Source organism: Numenius arquata, chromosome Z, assembly GCF_964106895.1.
Source record: "Numenius arquata chromosome Z, bNumArq3.hap1.1, whole genome shotgun sequence".
Classification (NCBI taxonomy): Eukaryota; Metazoa; Chordata; class Aves; order Charadriiformes; family Scolopacidae; genus Numenius; species Numenius arquata.
The window spans coordinates 48625124-48649297 of record NC_133616.1 but is presented as its reverse complement, the minus strand read 5'-3'; the positions used below and the strand labels follow the sequence as shown (position 1 = coordinate 48649297).

General features: G+C 39.3%; 1 protein-coding gene across 1 annotated transcript in view; it reads left to right on the top strand.

Moving 5' to 3' along the window:
- Positions 1–1284: 1284 nt before the first annotated feature.
- The window catches only part of SHC3 (SHC adaptor protein 3), a 63157-nt gene continuing 40267 nt past the window's right edge, over positions 1285–24174 (top strand). The window contains exon 1 of the mRNA XM_074165922.1: positions 1285–1824. Coding sequence (XP_074022023.1) covers positions 1285–1824 — 540 coding nt within the window. The remainder of the gene's footprint in view (positions 1825–24174) is intronic.

Sequence of the window (24174 nt, the reverse complement as noted above, 5' to 3'; positions counted from 1 at the left end):
AAAAGAACAATATGGCTTGTGATGGGCATTGTGTACCACAGTGCTGTACATATATTTTTTTTAAAAATGTAGAAGAAATGAAATATCTGTTTTCTGCATGTTTTGCTAGTTCTCAGATCAAGTGTTTGTGGCTGACATTTATGCTTAATAAGACCTGGTGCATTTCTTTTTTTTTCTCTGCAGGATGTCAGTTTTTTGGTACCTGGACTTTTGAATATTCTTTTAGATGTTTTTGGTTTTTCAGAATTAAGCCAAACATTGCAGTGAATTGAAGATTCTCTTAATGTTTTTCTCCTGAGTGATTATCAGTGGTGAAAGAAAAAAGAGCTGTTAAGCCTGTTGTCGGAAGTCAGAAAAATACTTTTCTTCACACATAGGTACTTTATGTAATTGCTGCATTAAGGTTGTTGTGCCGTAACAGTGGATAAGGATTTCTTTCTCAAGTGGATGTAACAGTTTCTGTGAGAGGCAGCCTTGACACAAAGGTACTTGTAAAGTCTGTTAGGCTGCTTTTGTCAAAGAAAATGTGTGTTCTTTAGTTCTATTGTCTATTTCTAAAATATTTGTGTCCTTAAAGGTATTCTGAAAACCTTTAAGGTGTCTGTGTTTTGCTGGGGCGGTGGGGAAGAAAGGGGAGTATATGTGTGTAAATATTATCCAGATATTTGCTATCTATTTTTGATTTGTTTATAGATTCACAAATATATGAGGTAGAAGAACATTTAAACAGAAAAAGTATGGTGTTTCATAAAGGCTGTTAATTCAGTTTTAAAGGTAAATTGCCTTTGGTACCAAAAGCGGGGGGAAGGGGGAGAGGAATTAAAGGTTAGAAGGAGATACCTGTTTGAGAAGATAGGAAAAGGAAATTTGAGAATTGATTGGTGCTAGTGTGCTGTAAGTGGGTGGATGGTGTTTTTTTTCTTTTTTCTTTTTTCTTTTTTTTTTTTTTTTGCTACAGGAAGTGATTTGCAGTGTTCACTGAGCCTTTTGTTGAAAAGGGTCCTTCTCATTTGTGTGAGTCATGCTTTTGCTGCGAGCGAGTTGGCAGCTCTAAGCAGGACTGGGATCTCTGTCATAGAAAACTATTACTTCACCCAACCTTCAGAGGGAACCATAAGAAATTTCTTAAAAATACATTTTTTTTTTTCTTCCTTATACTCTTTTTTACACCAAAATCTTGTTATCCATCCATCTTGTTATGAATCGCCTGCTATGTTAGCACAGGCATCTCCTGCACTGGCACCAGATTTGCCAGACCATATGCAGGAAACCAGATAGAAGGGCATGCTTCAACGTACCAAGTATAACCGCTTCAGGAATGATTCGGTGACATCAGTTGATGATCTTATTCACAATTTGTCCATGAACAGCAAGGTCTCATCAGTTGCTACGACTTCAACAGCACGTTCATATCTTGTCTCGCCAGAAGTTCTCCACAAAGACCAAGACGATGGACCCACCACCCTGTGTACCCTCATCCATAAAGTGTCCCACTTGAAACTCTCTCACACGAGCAGCCTTTTGGGCATCAAAAACGTCTCTTCTGCAGTAAAGGAACTTGCTGTCTCCAAGTTGCAGGGAAGCTCGAGTGCTTCTAGCTCAGCAGCAGGGGCTTCAGACAACACATGTAACATTGTCTCTGCCACTTCGTCTTCTCAGCAGAACATGAGCAGGATGAGTATGGGAAAAAAAACACGGTCAGAGGAAATGAACGCAGGAGGTGAAGACTGGAATCAAAGTAGCAGCTTTGTCAACAAACCCTCTCGAGGATGGCTGCACTCAAGTGAGAAGATCCTGGGACCTGGTGTGACGTACATTGTGAAGGTTGGTCTGATTTCCTCCATTCTCTGTTTTTATCAGTGAAAAATTCTCTGCTTGGTGACAGGCTAGATAGGTTGAAAGGATCTCTATTTGTATATTCCTTTTTTTTGTGCATAATGCATGGTATGTAAATGCAGGAAGGCATGGTTGGGAAGCTGTGTTAATTTGTTGAATTAGAGCCAACCTGCAAATAAGTTATTTGTCAGATAATGTTCTACAGCTGTGTGAAAATACTATTCCTAAACTAAAAGATGGTTTTCTTACTTTTTGGTTTGGGTTGTTTTTTTTTCATTCTTCTGAATTTAGGTTTTCAGTGTCATATAGCATACTGTATATATCTTGGATACATAGGCTTTCAGTATGTCTAGTGCAATATACAGGAGGAAAGAAAGACTCCTTGATGTGTGAAGAACTATTAATCTTGCGTGATATTTCAGTTTGAAAATACCTCTAAGGACATGTGTGTTTTTAAAGTGAAATTATATTTGAAATCTTAGAGCAGTAAGGCACTGAGTGCAATTCTTATGTTCCATAAATAGAAATACAGTTGTGAGTAGAGCAGGAAAATGCAGCTTGTTTTACATAATGAGAATTCAGCCACATTAAATATTATTGCTGTTTTCAGTTAATTGATACAGCATGTCAAGAGCAGAGAATCCTAAATCTACAGGACAATATTTCCATATGCTTTAAAGGTATTTTGAAATGACCTGTTAAATTAGAGCCTTTGAGAGAAGGATATGTGCAATGTTTTTGTGGTCAGGTAAGATTCTGGTTACACCTTCAAGCACAGTGGGCAGAAAATGTAAAAATAACATTATTGTCAAGAATTCGTTCTTCAGTCACTGTGTTTTATTTGCCAAGTGGCTTTTGTATCTTAAGTGTTAAACTGTTTTGTAACAGCCTATTAATAAGATTACAGGTCTATTTTTAACCTCATTTTATTTTAGGTATAAAAGTCACAGTGTGACTTCGTATCAGGATGCTTTAAAACTGAGTGACAGCCTTGTTGCTTAACTCTGGTTTTTCTCAAGTCTCGTTATCAAAAGCAGAGTGCATATTTAACAGTTGGAGCACTAGGAAGCAGTTTTCATTCCTTTCTGTTACTGGTGATAGTGGGTTTTGCAACTGATGGTAGTTTGAGTAAACTCACCGATTCAGAGGACTGCTGAAATTGTACTGTCTTTTTTACTACTATGAAATTTACTGGAACTACAAAAGAGTCAGTGCTACCTTTCAGAATGCAAACTGCTGCTCTTTTACTGTTTGAGAAGCATCTCAATAAAAATAACCCACTGGTGCTAGATACAGTGGTGTTGAGACCCCATCATTCTTTCTCAAGGACCAATTCTGCTGAACGGAAGGTCATTTACTGTTTTCCCATTAGCTCAGGGAACACAACTATTTTATTTTTTATTTTGCTTAGGATATCATGAGTAGGTAGGTAATGACTCTGAGAATTCACTGCTGCTGTTTGTTTTACCTGAAGTGATCATTACAAAGCAGAACAAACACAGTATTCATTTTCTTAATTTTTTCAGTGGTTGCCATTCTGTATGTTAGAGGAAGCTGATATCCTTGAACTGAAAAGAGAAATTAAGTTATATACAATTGGATTTACATTTAAAGTTAATAATTAACCCATATCTTACACTGATAGTAGAAAAAATATTTTAATTAGTGCAGCTGGTGTCAAATACATGAAAGTGTATTTATACACATTATGTATATTAGAATTTTAAAATTTTCAAAATAAATCATTAGCACCATACAACTTATGTTTTAGGTGTTTATTAATGTCGTTAAAATCTATGGAATTTAGATTATTGTTTTTATTAAAACAGGTAGTATCTTTAACTTCATGCTCTCTGGCATATAGAATCACAGAGCAGTGCTCTAAATTTAAAAAGAAAGGGAAAAATAAATATAAAAGTCAGTGGTTAATGAATGAATCAAAACAAACTGGTCTAGTTAGTTCATAATTTGCCCGTTCATTAAGTATCTCAGAATTTTCCTCAGCAACTGCAGCATTCATATAGATAAGAAAAGAGGTGCAGTTCCTACATCATTAAACATTGTTATTTCCCAGGGCTTTTATGCATTCAGACCATCAAATCAATACAAAGATAATGTACACTGAAGGGAAACATTCCTTGGCGATCTCATGGCTATATTTACTATCTGGGGACTTGTGCCATGTTTAATTAGCACCATATGCCTTGCAGAAAATTCCATATGGCATTAGTTAAATGAGATAAAAATTAGATTTGTTGTTAACTAGCAATGCTTTTATAATTTTTTGTATATATGTGTACTGAGTTAGTATTTTCTCATTAAACATGAAAATTATGTATGGCACAGGATAAATTCTAAGTACTGGGCAGTTTGATAACTCACATTGGAATCTTCTGAAGTAAGAGACACAAAGTTCCTATGTGCAATGTATGACAAATCTGTAACTTTACTGCTGTCTCCATGTTTTCACATATTACCAATTTTTCAAATGGGCAGTGTAACTCTAATGCTTAAAAATGGATGTAGGATTATGGTAAACAACCATATTTTTATCTTCATGGTCTACTGCAATGGAATTATTTTGAGCCATAAAAATACTGGCACTTTCTATATTTTTTTTCTCCCTGTGGATTGCATGTTGCATTTTTATATATTATTTTTTAATGGGAAAATTTGCACAAAAACAAAAAAAAATTTTTGTAACAATAAAGTGGTGAGGTACCAATATTTTAATTAACACTACTGCTGAACAGTTTATCAAATTATGGATTAATTTAAAAAGATTTAAAAAGAAAGAAAAAGAAAAAAAGAAATAGTTTGCTATATTGGAAGTCATTGAAGAGCTCGGTGTTTTCCCCATAGAGAGACTGATAACTATAGGGAGTGATTATAAATGTTCATGTTGTCAGAAAACCAAATACATATAATTAAAAAGTGGAATACTGTTTAATGTAACAGTAGTTAAATGTTTCAATGAAATCTCTTTGTTTCCAATGATAAATGTCTATTGATGAGTTTAGTTGGGTAATGGCATAGTCATTTTGGGTTTTGTTACATTTAACTAAGGGCACAATAACAGTCGAGAGGGAAATGTCTGTCTGTCTTTAGGTTTGTGTTTTGGTTTTATAGCAAGTGTTGATGAACTTAAAATGCAGTTTCTCACCTGTCAAAACTAAAGAAATGCAAAACACTATAGCATAATTTTATAATCCTATATACAGTGTACAGCTAAAAGAGCGAATGAACTGTAAAACCAAGACAGTGGTATAGAACAGACCTGGGTAAATCTAGTGTTAAAAAATACAAAGGTAGTATCTGAGAGATGGAAAGGAAAGAGGAGTTCATCTAAAAGAAGCACTGCAAGCCAGCCAAATAATATTTCAGTGAAAATCTTATTAAATTATTAATACTATAGCAAAGTATCTAAAGAGTATAATCCTAACTACTCTTATTTCTTTAACATTTTAACACTTTCATGTCTTGGCAGGGAATAACAGCAATTTACATCTGATTAGGAAAATAGACATCTTTTGTGAAGCTGTTTAAACACACCACCAAGTGAAGGCTTCGGTTCTGCAAACATTTCTGCATGACACTGTTTACGGGAATATTCTCACTGAAATAATTGAAGCTACTCCAATATGCTGCAAATTAAATATGTGATTAAGGATGAACTGAATTGCTGTGTTGCATGTTCTTATTGCATCCTTTTATTCTATACTATAGTATTCCCTTCAGCGTATATGCAGGGCAGCTGTGATTTTAGCAGATCTCTGCAAGTAGACACAGAATTCACAAAATTACTTTTCTCTTTAGCAGCTAACCCAGACTACGAGTAACAGCCTTAATGGAGCTAACATCATGAAAACTGCAACATATGTGGCTTTCGCCTAGAAGACTTCAGGGTTTCTTGGAAGAATGTTTTCCTTTTTTTCTTTCTATTCTAACCAGAATTCATTTGCTGTGGGTTTGAAGTAAGAGAAAGATACCAATGATTCATGGCTTTGTGGTGGTGCTCTTTGCCCACCTGTTTGAAAGGTATCCAGCGTAGCTAGACGTTTTAGTTTTAATTTTTGGTTGATTTATCTTCTTTCCATAGAGAAAAAAATGTGCAAGGGTTTTTTTTTGTTTGTTTGTTTGAAAAAAAAATTCAAATTTAAATTCTGCTTCAATCAGTCAAGCTAACAGTTTAAAGACTAAAAAAAGCCCTTTGAAATTAGACAGGAAAGACAAGCAAAAAGATAAAAGGTAAAAATAAACAGGGCATAGGGAGACACAGAGAAAACAATGTGAGGTAAACAGAAGAAGCTGTCTAGGCCTGTTTTCCACACCACCATCACATTATATTTGCTGATACAGGGATTTTTGTCTTTTTGTTATCTCAGAACACATACTGAAATTAGAGACAGAAGTTGACCAAATACTTTAAATAGTAAGGACAAGACTGAAAGAGAGATATTTTACCTTAAGATATTATCTTAACTTGTTCAGCACCATTTCAATCCTTCTGGATATGTTGTTGTACTCACATACCTTTATTCCCGTTTTTGGCTCTTACTAGCATAGGAATTATACAAGGGAATGTATTTCTCATTGGACACCATCATCCTCACAGACATTTGACACTGCAAACCTCTGATGAAGTAATTATCAGAAACAGGATTATTTCTTTTCTTATACACAAGCTGTTTTAATTAATCACAGGACATTTTAAAGGCACCCTTAGCTTCCTGAGAAATTAGAATGTTTCAGAAACACCGCCTTTGCCACCAAATGTAGGGGCCGTATTTTGTCACCACATGTTGAGTGCAGATGCTACAGTTTTACTTAATTTTTTTCTCAAGTCTGAGCAGGAATGAAAAGAAAAGGCCGGGTGGTTAGACTGTGCAAAGTCTCCTTTTGAAAGTAAATGATTAAGTGTGAAACTGCACTGCAAACAGCACAATAAACTGTTAAAAACATATCAGCCAAGTTTTTTGAATCTACGCAAAACTTTTTCTTGGGTCAGAGACAGAAACTACGAAGACAGGCCTCAGTATGGTCCTGTTCCTAGGTGACTATTATCCTTAACACCACTCAGGCCTGATAAAAATCTTCAGAATTAATGAGCTTTACAAGGTATGAAACCAAGCTGTGCTGACAGATTGCTGACAGCTTGCTGTGCTGTGCTGACATTGAACCTGTCTCCCTTACAGCACTTCAGCAGCATTAAGAACTCAGTGAAGTCTGACTCACTCTACCACAGGTTTAATAATAATAATGATAATGATAATAATAATAATGATGATGATACCATGTAGCTCTTATGGAACACTTACTGTTGATAGATCCTCATGGTCTACAAAGCAATGTTTGTTTACAAGCTTTAGTAAGTACTGTTTAATGCAAAGTATCCAGCTTTTGATTTTACTGGGGATAAAATAAAGATATAGAGGATTTAAGTCATTTGTTTGAGGGTGTCCCGGAAATTATTGACAGAGGTGAGACTTACCTCTGTCAATAATGAAAATGAAAACACCTAAGTGCAGTGCTCTTCCGCCAGACCCAGCTGCTCTGTAAAGTTGCTAGAGTGAACGTAAGAAGTCCCTAGCTGGGTAGGCAGAATAGGCAAATCAGAAAACATCTTTTCAGTTTGCAAACTGAGCACATTTATGACAGAAATTACACTAGAAATTTTGGAGAGGCAGAAGGAGCTTTGTCCAGGTCAGCAGACGCTACCTTTGAATCATGGTCTTTTGCGATGCACTTGTAACAGTTGCCAAAAATGTCACCCAGCACACAGTGTATGCCACAGCAGACAGAGAGAATAGAAGATTCCCTATGAAATGCATGCCTAAAAACGTTTTGTTAAAAAACAATAAATTGTTTATAAGCTCAAAGTTCATATGATCTATGGATGTTTTTCAGGATCAGAGTTGAGGAGAATACCCTGGATACCATGAGATACAAGACAGGTTTTGTTTATGTTAGAGACGTCGTCTGGTATATGTTGTAAGCATATATATATGTATACATATAACATATACATGTAACATATGTATATGTTGATGCGCAGCCTGTAGAGTTAGAGCAGCAGACTTTTCAAGTTGAAACAAGATTGACACTACTTAAAATACTGTTATTTATGTAGTGTAGATTACCCACGGATTTGGGACTCTCCTGTAACTATACACTTGTTACAGTAATAGTTACCTTGGATAAATAGCCTGTTCATGAAGCAGGTCCACTCTGGAAGAGAATACTTAAAATACTGATTGTTGAAGATGTATCTTTCTGTCATTTATGAACCTTTCATAATTAATTTTATAGTCCTAAAATAAGCAGAGAACTCTAAGTAAATAGAAGTATTATATGAATCCTCTCTTGCAACTTATTTATTTGTGCCAGGAGGTGGAAGAGTGGGGCTGCAGGGAAGCAGAAGCTGGGAGCTGCAGGTGCCCATCCTGACCTGATGCTGACCAGTGGACTTTTGGGCAAGGGTGGTGGTGGGAAGTCCCAGGGGAGGCTGGCTGGGGCCTTCAGGGCATGATGGTGCCCCCAGCTCCCCAGAGCTGCTCTGCTGGGATTCTTTGTGGGCTTTATGCTGCAAGAAGACCTTTTAGAGAATTTTTCATCCAAGCTTTAAATCCAACTTAAAAGACTTCGCTTGCCTTATTCGTCTGTTCTGGAAGTCATCTTTTGGGCTCTCTTACTGTGGACACAAGTAACAATAGTTTAAGCATAAGGAAGTTAAAGATTAATATTCAGGACAAAAGATGCGTTTTAATTGCTGGACTCTTGTGATGAAGACCAGAGGAACTTGCAGCATTGATATAAAATCTTCGCTCTCCCTCCCTGTGTGTTTTGGATTTTCAGTGTTAACAGTGACACTTATTAAATCCTAAGTCACACCTCCAAATGCACAATTTTGGAAGCATAGCCATATAGCATTTCAGATACTTAGCGTAGGTTTATATTTGATATAGAGGAAAAGCACTTGTTAGACCTTCCATCTTATGGGTCTACTTTAATAATACTCATCAGCCAGTTCTACTTAATGACTGAGGTAGTAGTTCTTTAATAACTAAATATATTTACAGTGTCCATATTTACAGTTTCAAATGTCTAATTATAATTTTCAGCTATTGGAGCATAATGTTGTGGCTGCAGAAGCTTTTGCATGTTTGTGTTAAAGGAATTCTGCTGCAGAACATAAGCTGCTAGAACTAATCTGCATGGTGCTTTCTAGGGAAATACAGTGGAAATTCAAGCTAGTGAGCAAAACAGTCTCAAAAGTGTTTACTGAACTAAAATATGCAACTATGAAAACAAAACAATTCATCTGTGATACTGCAGTGCGTACTCTTCAGTGGTTCACACTGATTAATATCACACTGCAATAATTGCATTCACACGATATTATATATTTTTTAAATTAAACCTGAAAAGTACAGAACTAAAGTTTTTTCCAAATGTAGCTGTTTTCAAACAAAACTTTTGGCACATGCAAAAAATTAAGGAATAATGCAGAATGTGTTTACTTTAAAATAACAGAATAAATTTTTGTCCAATGTGTGCACTTCTGATTTTAGCATTTCTGAGCTTTTGCATGCAAAAACATACAGCTGTAAAATAAGAACATAAGAAATATTGTACTTGCAAAACTGCCAACATGGGATTTCTGTGGAATCTTGTGAAAGCCCAGTCCATTTAACATCTCTACTGTGTAAATATTTTTGTGCATGATGTTGGCAATCTTATTTTTTCCACATACACGTAAAAAATAAGAAAAAGGTATTTTCTTTGAAGATGTGTTGTTTTCAGCCCCATTTGAGATAGAGAATAGAAAATTTTCAGAAGGAAATTTGCTTCCCAGTGATATCTTTCCCATTACTAACAAGGAATGAGACCTTAGACTTGACTTAAGAAATTGCTTTTCAAGAGAAGATAAAATATATTCTTATACCCCTAGCTGAATCCTTTGCCTTTTTTTTTAAAGGGGTTCTGAATCCATACCATATGATTTGACTGTGAGATGCTGCCAGAATGCTTAAACCCACTATTAATATCTAGTGAGAATTTATATACGTATCCCAAATAGAATGGATTCTTCTTTTCTTACAGAGGTTTATATGGGATATACTTTTTAATTATTTTCTTACTGGAGCAGATGCCCCATATTCTCATGTTGTGTGGAGATTTCTACAGCTACTCTGGTGTGCAACTCTGATACAGGAAAAGTAGCAAAAAATCCCGTTTATTCTAGTAAAATCAAGTGAAAATACATTCTGTCAACAGAGGGAAACTATACTCTGAAATACGATGAAATTGCATCAGCAATACGATGAAGTTGCGCAGCTTTTCTTCAGATATCTCCTTTCCCCAGCAACTGATTTAGTCATGTGAAATCTTCATCATACTTCAGAGATGTGTTAATAGACATGGAAAGTATTGCTTAGTATTGTTCTACCTTCTGTCCTTTGGTCCTGGTATCAATGGCATATGTTTTCTTTGGCAAATGCAGTTCTCTCTCTGCCTCATCATCAACAAGATTTGGAGGTATTCAACAAGTGTTCATATCTTCTCCAAGGCCTCTTTGTTTATATGAATCCCTAGCTACTGAAGAAGGACTTTATGGGTTATCTGATCTCTGTGGGAGAAAAAGGAATAACCTTTTTTCAGCATGTTGGCAAATCTTGATACGTTTTTATATGTAATCTTATTTGTCAGTTTATTAATAGATATATACAGCTGTCTGCTGAAACTTTAAAACAGTTATAAATATTTATATACTGTGTTTCAGAAATAATTAAAAAATTAGCAGGTTTTTTTAGATTTAAAGAGTCTTGATAAGCATTTTCAATAACAGTGGCACTGTGTATTTGTCCATGCTTGAAGTCAATATATAGGATTACAAGGTCTGTGTATATATAAAAAAATACATTCATGTTCATAATATATATAAAATATATATACTTTATATATAAATGAAAAATATTTTTTGTGTTAAGGTGAATTGATTCTTTTTTATCTTTTAAGCAACTCAGGCAAGAAAGGCATGTGAAATAGAACAATATAGATGCTTGCCTTTGTTTAGAAGCTGATTTTTCTACTGGCAGTGGGTTAGACTTCAGATGAATTTACTTAGATGGAAAAGTTTCACTGCCTTTCAGTATTAATTAGTCAATGCTAGGCATTTTGTTTTACAGTTGATCCCACAATCCCTCTGGAAGTAAGTCTTGCTTTACTTAGGAATGAAAGTCTTTATGAAAATCTTTAGGAAATTCACTGTAAAATGATTTACATGATTAAAGCTAGACATTGAGCAAATGTGCAGTGACTCACAGTCATGCAGTGAAAATTTTAAAACATGACCTCTCTTTTTATTATTTTGTTCTCTGGATGCTAAACAAACACTATTTCTTTTTGTTGCAGTGAATCAAAATATATCAAGGCATAGATATTCAGGGAAAGTCTTATTTTCCTGCAGTCTCTTATGAAGATGTTTTATAAATCTACTATGATAATTAAATCAAGAGCTTATGAAGGTTACCTCTTTTACCAAAATAGTTTAATAGCATAATTTTAGCAGCATTCCGGTTATTGACAATGCAAGCATTCAGCTCAAAGATTAAAATAGAGAAGCAATATATTGTAAACATCATAAGTTGCCAAAATAGCATTGAATGATACTAAAAATAATGTGTTAATTAATGAAACGAAGTATATAAATCATAGAAGTAATTTGTGGAAAGTACTGATCTCATGAACAAAATACACGTGTTTGCCTCCTAAATCCCTGTATTATTACAGTTGTGCACACCTGCGCCTTGTTTTCAAATAGGATAAGGCAGTTCATTGAAAGAGTAGGCTAACATTCACCAGTTAAGAATTGTTAAAGTCTGGATACACAGGGACATATAAAATATTATTACACTACATGTCATGGTTTGGGCTGGACTGGCCACCAAGATGAACAACAGATACTCTCCGCCAGACAGTTATTGTACAAGAGGAAATAGAAAAGAACTAGGTGTTGGCCAAACGTGGAGGTATTCTTGGGAGAACTGAGTTCTCCTCCCACCCATTACTGATGAAGCAAACCACCTATTTCCAAGAGACGTGCAATCAACCATCATATCCGTCATTGTTTCTATCAGTTCAGAAGCTCTGTTGGTTTACTTGTCTCATGGAGCAATTTATGGTGATAACTTTACAGCCAAAGGGGCAAGGGTTATTTGTAGCTGAACACCAAAGAAGACTTGTTATTAGATTTTCCATTCCATTTCCATTCAATCAGTCCTTACTTAGACTTTTCTGTCTGGATTAGGACATGCATTCTTTAATGAGAAAAAATCGTTTGGGGGAAATATTGATTCACTGTAAAGCTCTATACATGATTACTTACTGGTATAAGAGATGCCAACTGCAGAAGTATGAAAGCACAAAGAGTGGCTTTCTGATTTTCATGACACATTTGTGACACAGTTTTGGTGTTAGATTCTGACAAAGTCTACTATAGGGCCTTTTCCTCACTCAGAACAAGGCTGCCAGTGTTACTTTCATGCAGGACTACTGCTCCCCTAAGCAGGTGTGCCATTCTGCAGATACTGGGGAAGCACAGGGCAGAGCTACAGACTGGGTGCCTCAGCATACAGTGGTAGAGCAGAGTCATCAGGTATCCTCAGAGATCTGTGTCTTCAAGTAGTCCTGAAGATGTGTCTTGTCCCAAGGCAAGGGAAGGGCAGGAGACTATGGCATGGCTGGGAGAATAACACTCGTGTTAGGTAAGATCTCAGTATTGTGTTACTTGATAGCTAAGCAGACCATTTAAAGGCAAATATTTTTATCCCAAGCTACAAGAGAAACTGAAATCCCTAGCAGCTCACTTAAAACTCTGTGACTACTGCTCATACAAATTTATTTCTCTCTAAATAGCCAGTCTTGCTTCTGCCCGCAGCTTTTGCTAATAGTGTAACTCACCCTATTAGAAATGTCACAGAACTAATCTTTCATTCCGTCCTTCTGCTTAAAATATCTAGGTACACTGACATAAATCTGAATGGTTGTGTGATGCAAGACCTTCTTCCAGGCTGCCGCTTCTACCTGATGAGTGCTTTGCCTTATCAGCAAGGCCTGCAGCAAGAGGGTGTTCCACAGACTTCTGTGGTGCCAGAGTTTGGGTGGGATGTTTGCCACAGTGATGGCAGGACAACATACAACAGTTCTCCACCTACCAGGAAAAGGTTTGCCTGAGATTTGGATAAACACCCTCTTAGCACTGGGCAGCTGTTAAGGTTAAAAAAAAAACCAAAAGCAAACGAACAAAAGAAAGAAGTTTATTGCATGTTAGAGTGCAAGTCTTCAGAAAATGCTGACTTTTTGGTGATACGGAGAAGTACCTCCCTGTACTGCTACCTTTTGTTCTAGTTTGGCTTCAGAAGTACCCATGCTTCAGTGGGCAAGCTGACTGTTGAGTCTGGAAAGATTTACTGAGCTCCCACCAAGATCTGTGTCCCAGTCAGGTAGCTGAACCACATCCTTAGGTCAGTGACTAGCATCATATGTATAAAGTCCCTTTATATATACTCTTTTTCAGTATGAATGCTGTACCTCTATATTTAAAAGATTTCAAGTGTAAATTCAGCCTTAGGGGCTTCTGAGAGTCTTCAGTCCTCATAACTGCTCATCAGCTCATATCCTACCTCTTGTTTGCTGTACTGCTGGAATATGCATGACAGCTTCAGTCTTTGCTATGTAGAGATGCCTTCAGTGTACCCCTCCTTGTAAAGCAATCTTTTTATTCAATGTGGATTCAAAACATATGCTGTCTCCATATTTTGCCTGACTAAATGAACCATTTACCTGTTTTGGAAAGGTTTGAAAGTCATTCTGGTAACTGGAGAGAGGATCTATCCTTTTCAAGCTGCTGTACAAGCACATCATATTTTATATAATTACTATTGGAAACAAAATGTTATATAAACTTGTGTGAGTGCTTTAAATACTGGTCAGTATTACCTGTTGCTTAAGACTAAGTATTACTAGTGAGTTATTGCAGTTAAATATAAGTGCTTAAGAGGATAGCCCCTGAACAAGCTTTCTGGGTTTGTGGGTAACATGCAAAGCATGCCTGCTGTTATTTAGCACACTTTCCTTCTCCCCTTTCCTTCTTTCCTTCTCTTTTCACTTTGCTAATGGGAGAATCTAGGTGAAGAATTCAGACAGGTCAGTTTTCTATGTCTGGGCTACTTCTTGTGATCAGAATGAGAAGCTACTGTTTCATCCTAGAAAGAGGATTCCCACATATAACTGGGTGCAGAGCCATGCCTCCAGACCTTCTCTGCCTGCCACACAAATCTGATGAGCTAGCCTGTTACAGGGGTGTGCCTGCTATGTCAAATTCAAAGGGTGCAAAACTGTTGGTGCGGAGGCTTATACAGGCTCCTTGTATAGGCTGCATGGGTAAGGACAGAAGATTTATCTGCAAAAATGCCAAGCAGTTACCTTTCCTCCTGAACGTGTGGAAAGAAAGGTCCTCCTGCCATGTGCCAATATCTTTATAGCCTTCTGTGGAAGTGCTTTACCATAGGGTAAGGCATTTTGCTATGGGTAAGTGAAAGGTTAATTATGCATTTCAAATTCTAGGTATAACTCTGTACACAGTTTATCTTAAAAAGTAGCATGGACTGTATTGTTACTCTACTTCTTCAGACAGATTTTTGTCAATGACTTCTTACTGCCTCTGTTAGCAGATGGATACTATGAAGTATCTGGCAGACTGGCAAATACCAGTGAGAGGATTATTTTATGGATTGGCAAGGATTATGTATTGCCAGATGTGCCTGAAGTATTTCAGAAAAATGTATTTTTCTTACTTTTCCCCTCAACATTAAAGTTTAGTGTTTTCATGTTTTCATAATGCTTCTAAGATTCCACTGTGTCCCCAGATTTCTTAGATTTGCTGCTACAGGATACTATGTAGTTAAATACATATAACTACACCATGATCTGATGAAGTAAAGAAGCAAATGTATGTTGTCATAAACTGTCTTCTCTTTTTGTGATCTTTTCTTGCTGATTAGGTGAGTTAAGTAATTTGTGGTGCATGTCTCAGTCAAATTAGTAAGGTATTCGAGGTAACAAATGTTCATTTAAAGCACAATTTAAAAAATTAGGAAGTATTGTGGCACTTATTATTTTTCTTTTACTTATTTTTTTTTTATTGAAGGGAAGACCTTCTGATTACAGTTCCATGTTCATTCTTTTTTTTTTCCACTTCAGTGGTTTAGAGAGTGGGTGTTGTACATTCAGTTAAGCTGGGAAACTTGTTTAATACGATAGCAAAAGGATTCAGGTTTACTGTTTCATATTAATTTGCTAAAGAAAAAAACTCATTTTGTAAGATACTTGTAATTATCAATCCTGCAGTCTCTGGCTATGAGTTAGGTTGCTTTTGTGGTTTTTTTTTTTCTCCTTTTCATGCATCAATAAGGATATTAAAAATCCTGACTGAACCCCCAGTAACATGTGGACAAATCTACTATCTTGAAATCAGGCCCTGGGCTGTTACTATATTTATATTATGCTCTGCTTGTTCGGGTGTATCTAGGCTTGAATCATAAAATCATAGAATGGTTAGAGTTGGAAGGGACCTTAAAGATCATCAAGTTCCAACCCCCTGCCATGGGCAGGGACACCTCCACTAGAGCAGGTTGCTCAAAGACCCATCCAGCCTGGCCTTAAACACTTCCAGGGATGGGGCATCCACAACTTCCCTGGGCAACCTGTTCCAGTGCCTCATCACCCTCACAGTAAAGAATTTCTTTCTGGTATCCAATCTAAATCTCCCCTCTTCCAACTTAAAACCGTTACCCCTTATCCTGTCACTGCACTTCCTGACAAAGAGTCCCTCTCTAGCTCTCCTGTAGGCTCCCTTCAGATATTGGGAGGTGTTATGGTTTGGCCTCAGATTGCAACAAAGAACCACGCGGCAGACACTAGCTCAGACCGGAGCCCCCACTGCCACCACCGTCGTGACGGAAGAATCGGAAGAAAAAGGCGAAATTCGTGGGTTGAGACAAAGGTAATTTAACAGAACAGCAAAAGGAACAAGAAACAACAATAACACTGACAGCGGAATATACAACCACGATTACGATACCACCGCTTGCCGACCAGACGCGGGACCCCCCAGCCCGCTCTGCTCCCCCGTGGTGACTACCTGTCCCTCCCCTTCCCCGGCCAGCTCCGGCTACCCCCTGGGCATGGCTCACATGGGAGGGAATACCTGTGTCCCTGCTAGATTCTGGGGAGAATTAACCCTATCCCCGCCAGACCCAGGACAGAAGGCTGCTATAAGGTCTCCCCGGAGCCTTCTCTTCTCCAGGCTGCACAACCCCAGCTCTCTCAGCTTGTCTTCATAGGGGAGGTGCTCCATCCCTCTGATCATCTTCGTGGTCCTCCGCTGGACCCGTTCCAACAGGTCCATGTCCTTTCTATGTTGAGGACTCCAGAGCTGGACACAGTACTCCAGGTGGTGTCTCATGAGCGCAGAGTAGAGGGGTAGAATCACCTCCCGTGACCTGCTGGTCACACTTCTTTTGATGCAGCCCAGGATGCAGTTGGATTTCTGGGCTGCTATTGTGCACTGGCAGCTCATGTTGAGCTTCTCATCCACGAGCACTCCCAAGTTGTCCTCCTCAGGGCTGCTCTCCAGCCATTCTCCGCCCAACCTGTATTTGTGCCTGGGATTGCCACGTCCCAGGTGCAGGACCCTGGGAACTACCGACCTGTCAGCCTCACCTCCGTGCCTGGGAAGATCATGGAACAGATCCTTCTAGATGCCATGCTTGGGCACATGGAGGACACGGAGATAATTCAAGATAGCCAGCATGGCTTTACTAGGGGCAGGTCCTGTCTGACTAACATAGTGGCCTTCTATGATAGAGTGACTAGGTCAGTAGATAAGGGCCGACCTATGGACGTGATCTATCTGGACTTCAGTAAGGCCTTTGACACGGTCCCTCACAATATCCTGCTTGCCAAATTGGAGGGATACGGATTTGATGGGTGGACTGTTCAGTGGATAACGAATTGGCTGGATAGTCGCACCCAGAGGGTGGTACTCAATGGCTTGAAGTCCAAATGGAGAGCAGTGACAAGAGGTGTCCCTCAAGGGTCCGTGCTGGGACCGGTACTGTTTAACAGTTTTATCAACAACATAGACAGAGGGATTGAAATAACCATCAGCAAGTCTGCAAATGACACCAGGCTGTGTGGTGTTGTCGATACACCAGAGGGATGGGATGTCATTCAGAGGGACCTGGACAGGCTGGAGAGATGGGCCCAGATGAACCTCATGAGGTTCAACAAAAGCAAGTGCAGGGTTCTGCACCTGGGCCGAAACAATCCTCGGTATAAATACAGTCTGGAGGATGAGGTATTAGAAAGCAGCCCTGAGGAAAGGGACTTGGCGGTGCTGATGGACGAGAAGCTGGACATGAGCAGGCAATGTGCTCTCGCAGCCCAGAAGGCCAATCGCATCCTGGGCTGCATCAAAAGAAGTGTTGCCAGCAGATCCAGAGAGGTGATTCTGCCACTTTACTCTGCTCTGGTGAGACCTCACCTGGAGTACTGTGTGTAGGTCTGGAGCCCTCAATATAGAAAGGACATGGACCTGATGGAGTGGGTCCAGAGGAGGTCCACTAAAATGATCAGGGGGTTGGAGCACCTCTGCTATGATGACAAGCTGAGGGAGCTGGGGTTGTTCAGCCTGGAGAAGAGGAGGCTCCGGGGAGACCTTATAGCGGCCTTCCAGTACCTGAGGGGGGCCTACAGAAAGGCTGGGGAGAGTGTGTTTACAAAGGCCTGCAGTGACAGGACGAGGGGCAATGGTTTTAAGTTGGAGAAGGGAAGATTTACGTTGGATATTAGGAAAAAGTTCTTTACTGTGAGGGTGGTGGAACACTGGAACAGGTTTCCCAGGGAGGTGGTTGAGGCCACTTCCCTTGAGATATTCAAAGTGGAGCTCAACGAGGCCCTGGGCAAACTCGTCAAGTTGGGGGTGTCCCTGCTGACTGCAGGAAGGTCGGACTAGATGACCTTTGGAGGTCCCTTCTGGCCTGGACCAGTCTATGAATCTATGACCCTGCACTTGGCCTGGTTGAACTTCATGCAATTTGCACGAGCCTACCTCTCAAGCCTGTCCAGGTCCCTCTGGATGGCATCCCTTCCTTCCAGCGTGTCAACCGCACCACCAAGCTTGGTGTCATCGGCAAACTTGCTGAGAGTGCACTCTATCCCACTGTCCATGTCTCTGACAAAGATGTTGAACAGCACTGGTGCCAGTACCGACCCCTGAGGAACACCACTCGCCACTGGCTGCCACTTGGACATTGAACCATTGGCCACAACCCTTTGAATGCAGCCATCCAGCCAGTTCCTTATCCATCCACCCACCAAATCCATGAGTTTCCAATTTTGAGACCAGGATGTCGTGCGGGACAGCGTCAAACAATTTGCTTAAGTCCAGGTAGATGACGTCTGTTACTATGCCCTTGTCCACCAAGTCTGTGGCAGTATCATAAAAGGCCACCAAATTTATCAGGCACGATTTGCCCTTGGTGAAGCCATGCTGGCTGTCTCCACCTCCTTATTTTCCATGTGCCTTAGCAGAGATTCCAGGAGGATCTGCTCCATGATCTTGCCAGGCACAGAGGTGAGACTGACTGGCCTATAGTTGCCTGGATCTTCTTTTTTCCCTTTTTTGAATATCGGGGTTATGTTCCCCTTTTTCCAGTCAGTGGGAACTTTGCCAGATTGCCACGATTTCTCAAACATGATGGAAAGCGGCTTAGCAACTTCATCCGCCAGCTCCCTCAGGACCCGTGGATGGATCTCATCAGGTCCCATGGACTTATGCACCTTCAGGTTCCTTAAGTGGTCTCGAACCCGATCTTTTCCTATTGTGGGCAGTTCTTTATTCCCAGAGCCCCTGTTTTTGCCTTCTGTGACTTGGGCAGTGTGGTTAGAGCCCTTGCCGGTGAAGACTGAGGAAAAAAAGTCATTCAGTAGCTCAGCCTTACCCATACCCTGGGTGGCCAGGTCTCCCATTTCCTTCCGGAGAGGGCCCACAACTTCCCTAGTCTTGCCTTTATCCCTGACATATCTATAGAATTTTTTCGCATTGTCTTTGACGTCCCTGGCTTGATTTAGTTCTGCCTGGCTTTTGCTTGCCTGATCTGGTTCCTGGCCACTTGGACAGTTTCTCTATATTCCACCCAGCCTACCCGTCCTTGCTTCTGCGCTCTATAGGCCTCATTTTTGGTTTCGAGCTTGTCCAGCAGTTCCTTGTTCATCCACACAGGTCTGCTGGCTATTTTGCCTGACTTCTTTTTTGGGATGCACCTCTCCTGAGCTTGGAGGAGGCGATCCTTGAATATCAACCAGCTTTCTTGGGCCCCTCTCCCCTCCAGTTCTTTTTCCCATGCTACCCTGCCAATCAGATCTCTCAGGAGTCCAAAGTCTGCTCTCGTGAAGTCCAGGGTAGCGAGCTTGCTGCATACCCTCCTCGCCGCCCTAAGAATCTTGAATTCTACCATTTCATGATCGCTGCAGCTGAGGCTACCCTTGAACTTGACATTCCCCACCAGTCCGTCCTTGTTGGTAAGGACAAGGTCCAGCATGGCTCCTCTCCTCGTTGGCTCCTTGATCATTTGAAGAAGAAAGTTATCATCAACACATTCCAAGAACTTCCTGGGTTTCTTGTGCCCTGCTGTGTTGTCCTTCCAACAGATATTGGGGTGGTTGAAGTACCCCATGAGGACCAGGGTGTGCGAGCGTGATGCTGCTCCTATCTGTCAATAGAGGGCCTCATCCTCCCTGTCACTCTGATCTGGTGGTCTGTAGCAGACCCCTACTGTAACATCACCTGCCGCTGTACTCCCTTTAATCCTGACCCATAAGCTCTCTGTAGGGTCTTCATCCGTCCACAGGTGGAGCTCCACATGCTCCAGCTGGTCATTGGCATAGAGGGCAACACTCCCTCCCCGTCTTCCCAGCCTGTCCTTCCTGAAGAATGGTAACCCTCCATTCCAACACTCCAGTCATAAGAGCCATCCCACCATGTCGCAGTAATGCCAATAAGATCGTAGCCCTGAAGGCGTGCGTACATCTCTAATTCCTCTTGTTCTGCATGCTGCGTGCATTTGTGTAAAGGCACTTCAGCTGGGCACCCAATGGGGCTGACTTATTAGCTGGAATGGCTCCATTTCCTTCGTGTTGCTCTTCAGGTGGCCTTCCTTTGTGGTGCTTTATCTGTGATTCCTGGATTCCTTTTGCCTCAGGAGCCTCAAAGACAGGCCTGATGTTATCACCCGCCTCCCCCTTCACATCTAGTTTAAAGACCCAGCAATCAACCCGGCAATCTCTTGGGCCAGATCAGTCTTCCCCCTTTGAGAGAGGCATCTTCCATTTCCTGTCAACAAGTCCAGCGCTGTATAGGCCCACCCATTGTCAAAGTACCCAAAGTTATGGCGGTGGATCTTAGTAAGATTTAGGATAGATGGCAAACTTGAAACACATGTGGAACATTGTGGGACTCTTAGTGCTCATTGTGCAAGCCCTTTTTGCTGTTAAAGGTGATATCTTAAATTAGAAGGCACTGACATTTTGATGCATAAATAAATGCATGTTGCAATAGAAGAAACATAATCTGAATTTGAAACAAAAGCTCCTCAACTGGAATTAACTAGCACTAGTGAATTAATATTATCTACTCATTTACTTTCGTGGCATACTTTAATTCATGACTAGCTCTTTAACTAACAGGAATAAAATGCAAAACAAAACTCCTCACAAAAACAAACACACACACACACACTCCCCGCTCTCCCCCATCCCCTACCAAGAAAAAGGAATAATGAAAATGAAGGGATATGACTTGAGATACACATGAGAAACTGATGTGGCAAGTAAAAAGATCCTCACTTTTGCATACTTACCAAATGAAAGCACAACCTAAGCCTGTGAGTGAGAAACGTAAAGTGAATTGACTGGCTTATTACAAGGTATTTTATAATATGTTTCAGAGATTTCTGTTTTCAAAAAATAAATCTACATATGCCACCCAGCACCTTTGGAATCTGAATCTACTTTTTGAGCTCCCAGGCTATGCAATGTTACTGCAGATATCAGATATATCGATTAATTTTTGGCTAACAACGCAAGTGTGTGTCCATTTGCTGATGTTATCTCTTACATAACTTTCACAAGGCTCTGTGTGTTGCTGGTACAATCTGCAATGTTGTGAACCACTCAGATTTGATGATGGCTCTCTGGTTACACAGATTAAAACCAATCTATCTTAATGTACTAAGCATACGCATGCAGTTTTGGTGAGCTAATGATACTCCAGTAGTTCAGACTCAGCGATTAAGATTCCTTATTTTGTTTGAGAGCAGGTGATGGGCAGATATTCATGATACCGACGTTCTGGGCAGACACTCACCTCCTATTAGACATGTATATGCCATTCAAGTGTTCAAGGATTCAAGCATTTGTCACTCCTAAGTTGGACTGCTGTAGTGCTGTGTTCCTTGCTGTGTTTTTATAAAAATAAAATTATAATAAAAATATCTGCTGATGTTGTTATTACTAGCTTCTGAGTCAAACAATGGAAGATTTCTTCCAGTAAGATGCGGTTTTGAATGAGCTTGTTAGGAAACACTGAATAAGGTTGTTCATGTTCATGTTCATGGGATGAAAGGCATCTCTGACAGTAAGCACCCTCGTTTGCCTTTTCTCTTTGCTCCAAGCATGAATGCATTCAGCACTCATGTGTTGAAGTGTCTGTTTCTGAAAAATGTTGAGAGAACTCAGTGCTCTTTCTCACACAGGGTACAGTAAAAAATTTTAGTTGTTAAACAAGAATTTTCTGGCTGAGTCATAGAGAAGATAGGGATACTTTAGGGAATATTGAAAAAAACTTAACCTATGGGACAAACCAGAAACCTGGGATGTATGGCCTTCTCTTATGTTTACCTGGAAAAATTTGAACTAGTAAGGATGTTGGAACTTCATGCAATGAGAGAGCTATGGTCCCAGGAGTATGTGGCACTCTGCTTTTTGGTTTACATTAGCTTCCTGCAAGGTGCTGTTCAGCATACAAAGTACTAGTTATGAGTCTAAAGCCACTGAATGGGAAGGTATTCATTCATATAAAAGACTTTTTCTGCAGGACATAGTACCATTCAATGAAGGTGTATAAGCTGGAAACTCAGTCAAATATCAGAAAGTAGACAGAGGTAGAATGTTATATGAGAGAGCTTGGAACTGGTAGTTGCAAATCTTCCTGCTTCAAGGTAGGCTGCATCTCTGTGTATTTGTTTGCCGAGCAGTGAGAGGGAGCATGCTAGTGGGAACTTACAAATGTCACAGCGCACAGTAGCCGATTGGTTGGAATATACATTAAGAGCTGGGGAAAAAGGAGCTTATTTAGTAGTAGACTGTTTTATAATCGTATTTTAAATGTATCATGGGATGCCTAAAGCAAAAAATAGCATCTATTTTTAATCAGGATATTTATTTGTTGAAATAAATGAATAATTTTTTTACTTGCTATCTTGGTTGTATGTCTCCTTTCTGTGGATCGTTGTCAGGATGTACTTCAAATGGATAATGTTAGAGAGCAATGTTGGTCTTGGGGAATAATTGAAGCATAGCAGTAGGTGAGTTACATGTAGTTGGCCTTTGGACCTTTTGAATGTCAGTTTTTATAGTAATTTTGTTACTTGAAAACATGCCATGGTGATAAAGTGTTCACATCTTTTATCCCAGAAAACTAGTTACCATCTTTGCCTTGATCAGTCAGGAATACTGCAAGCCTTACTATGTTGTGTTCAGCTGTCTCCATGCTATACATAAAACAAACACAGGGTAATTTTTCCATCTGACCTTCCTTCAGTCTGGTTTTGTCTCTACTTTTTGTTAATGCAGATCAGGTAGTATAGGAGTCTAAGTGCATGCCTTCTAAGTATGTTTATGGATATTTGTCTATTTTTGTTTTTATTTTGATAGTGACTTGTGTGCACGTGTGTTTGTGTATTTACTTGCATGCCTGCATGTATTTGTCAAACTGCCTTCCAGAGTTTACTTCTAAAATGGTGGACCTGGTTCTCAAAATTGTACAATTACTTTGCTTGAAAATACTTGTGGCAAATAGATAAAAATGAAACAAGTGCAGTCCAATAGTGTTTTAGTATAGAGTGATCTAAATAAACAGGTTGATGAAATAATAAAAACCAGGTATCTTACAAGTCACCAGGATACATTTGAATTATATATATAAATACATACGAATTACAACATATTTAATTATAGAAGTATCTCATATGGAGTAAGTATTTGGGAAAATTTATCTGTAAAAGCATTCTAGAACTAAAGCAAAATGACACAAAAAGAGTACAGGAAAACATCTTTCATTGCTGTATATTGTCATAAGTTAACCGACTTCAACTAATTATCTCAATTGCCATTTAACAAACTTCATCTCCAAGGAAATCAAATCACCCTCTGAGATACTTAAAAATAGAGTTAATGGCTTAACTTCATGCATCAGAGCAGGAAAATGTTGTTCTGGATACTCAGGCAGAAGTAGATGTAAGAAAGGAGTCTCCTTTTAATAAGGTACCAGGGTTACCTAATTTTGCACTGATAGAGGAGTGATGATAATCTAAACAGTTTGAGAGTATGACCCTTAGTTTGAAAGCTCCATGTGCCAGGATATCTTATAGACAAGACATTTTCCATGAGGATTTTCCAAGCTTGTCAAAAATGTAAGATGAGATTGCAGGAGAATTCTAAAAAAATCAAGGAAATGGATCTTGAAACAACCCTTCCCAGAAACTGTGGACTATCATAATCCAAGTTTGATTATTATTTAGTCAGTAAGAGTCACTTGATATTCTAGTTTATTTTATTCAGGGTTGTAATGACTTCATAACTTTTTCTAGCAATAAATTAAATAATAACGGACATATGAAAACAAACTAGATACTCCATTGACTTGTAAACAGTTTGTGACATACATGTTTCTATAGAAAAAGCATTGCTGAAATTCTAGATAGTATAGTTACTGATGTAGTAGTTCTCTAATTTAAAGATAATTTTTTCGGTATAAATAAAATTTCCAAACAGACACAAAATGGTGGCCTCACTTCATGTTTTGCACCAGTTTCATACCCAAATAGATTGCATTACTCTGTGAATAGGTACAAAAACTGATATAAAACTGATATAAAAGCTGATATGAGACCACAACACTAGAATAGCATTATCAAGCTTATTATGTAAAGTCTC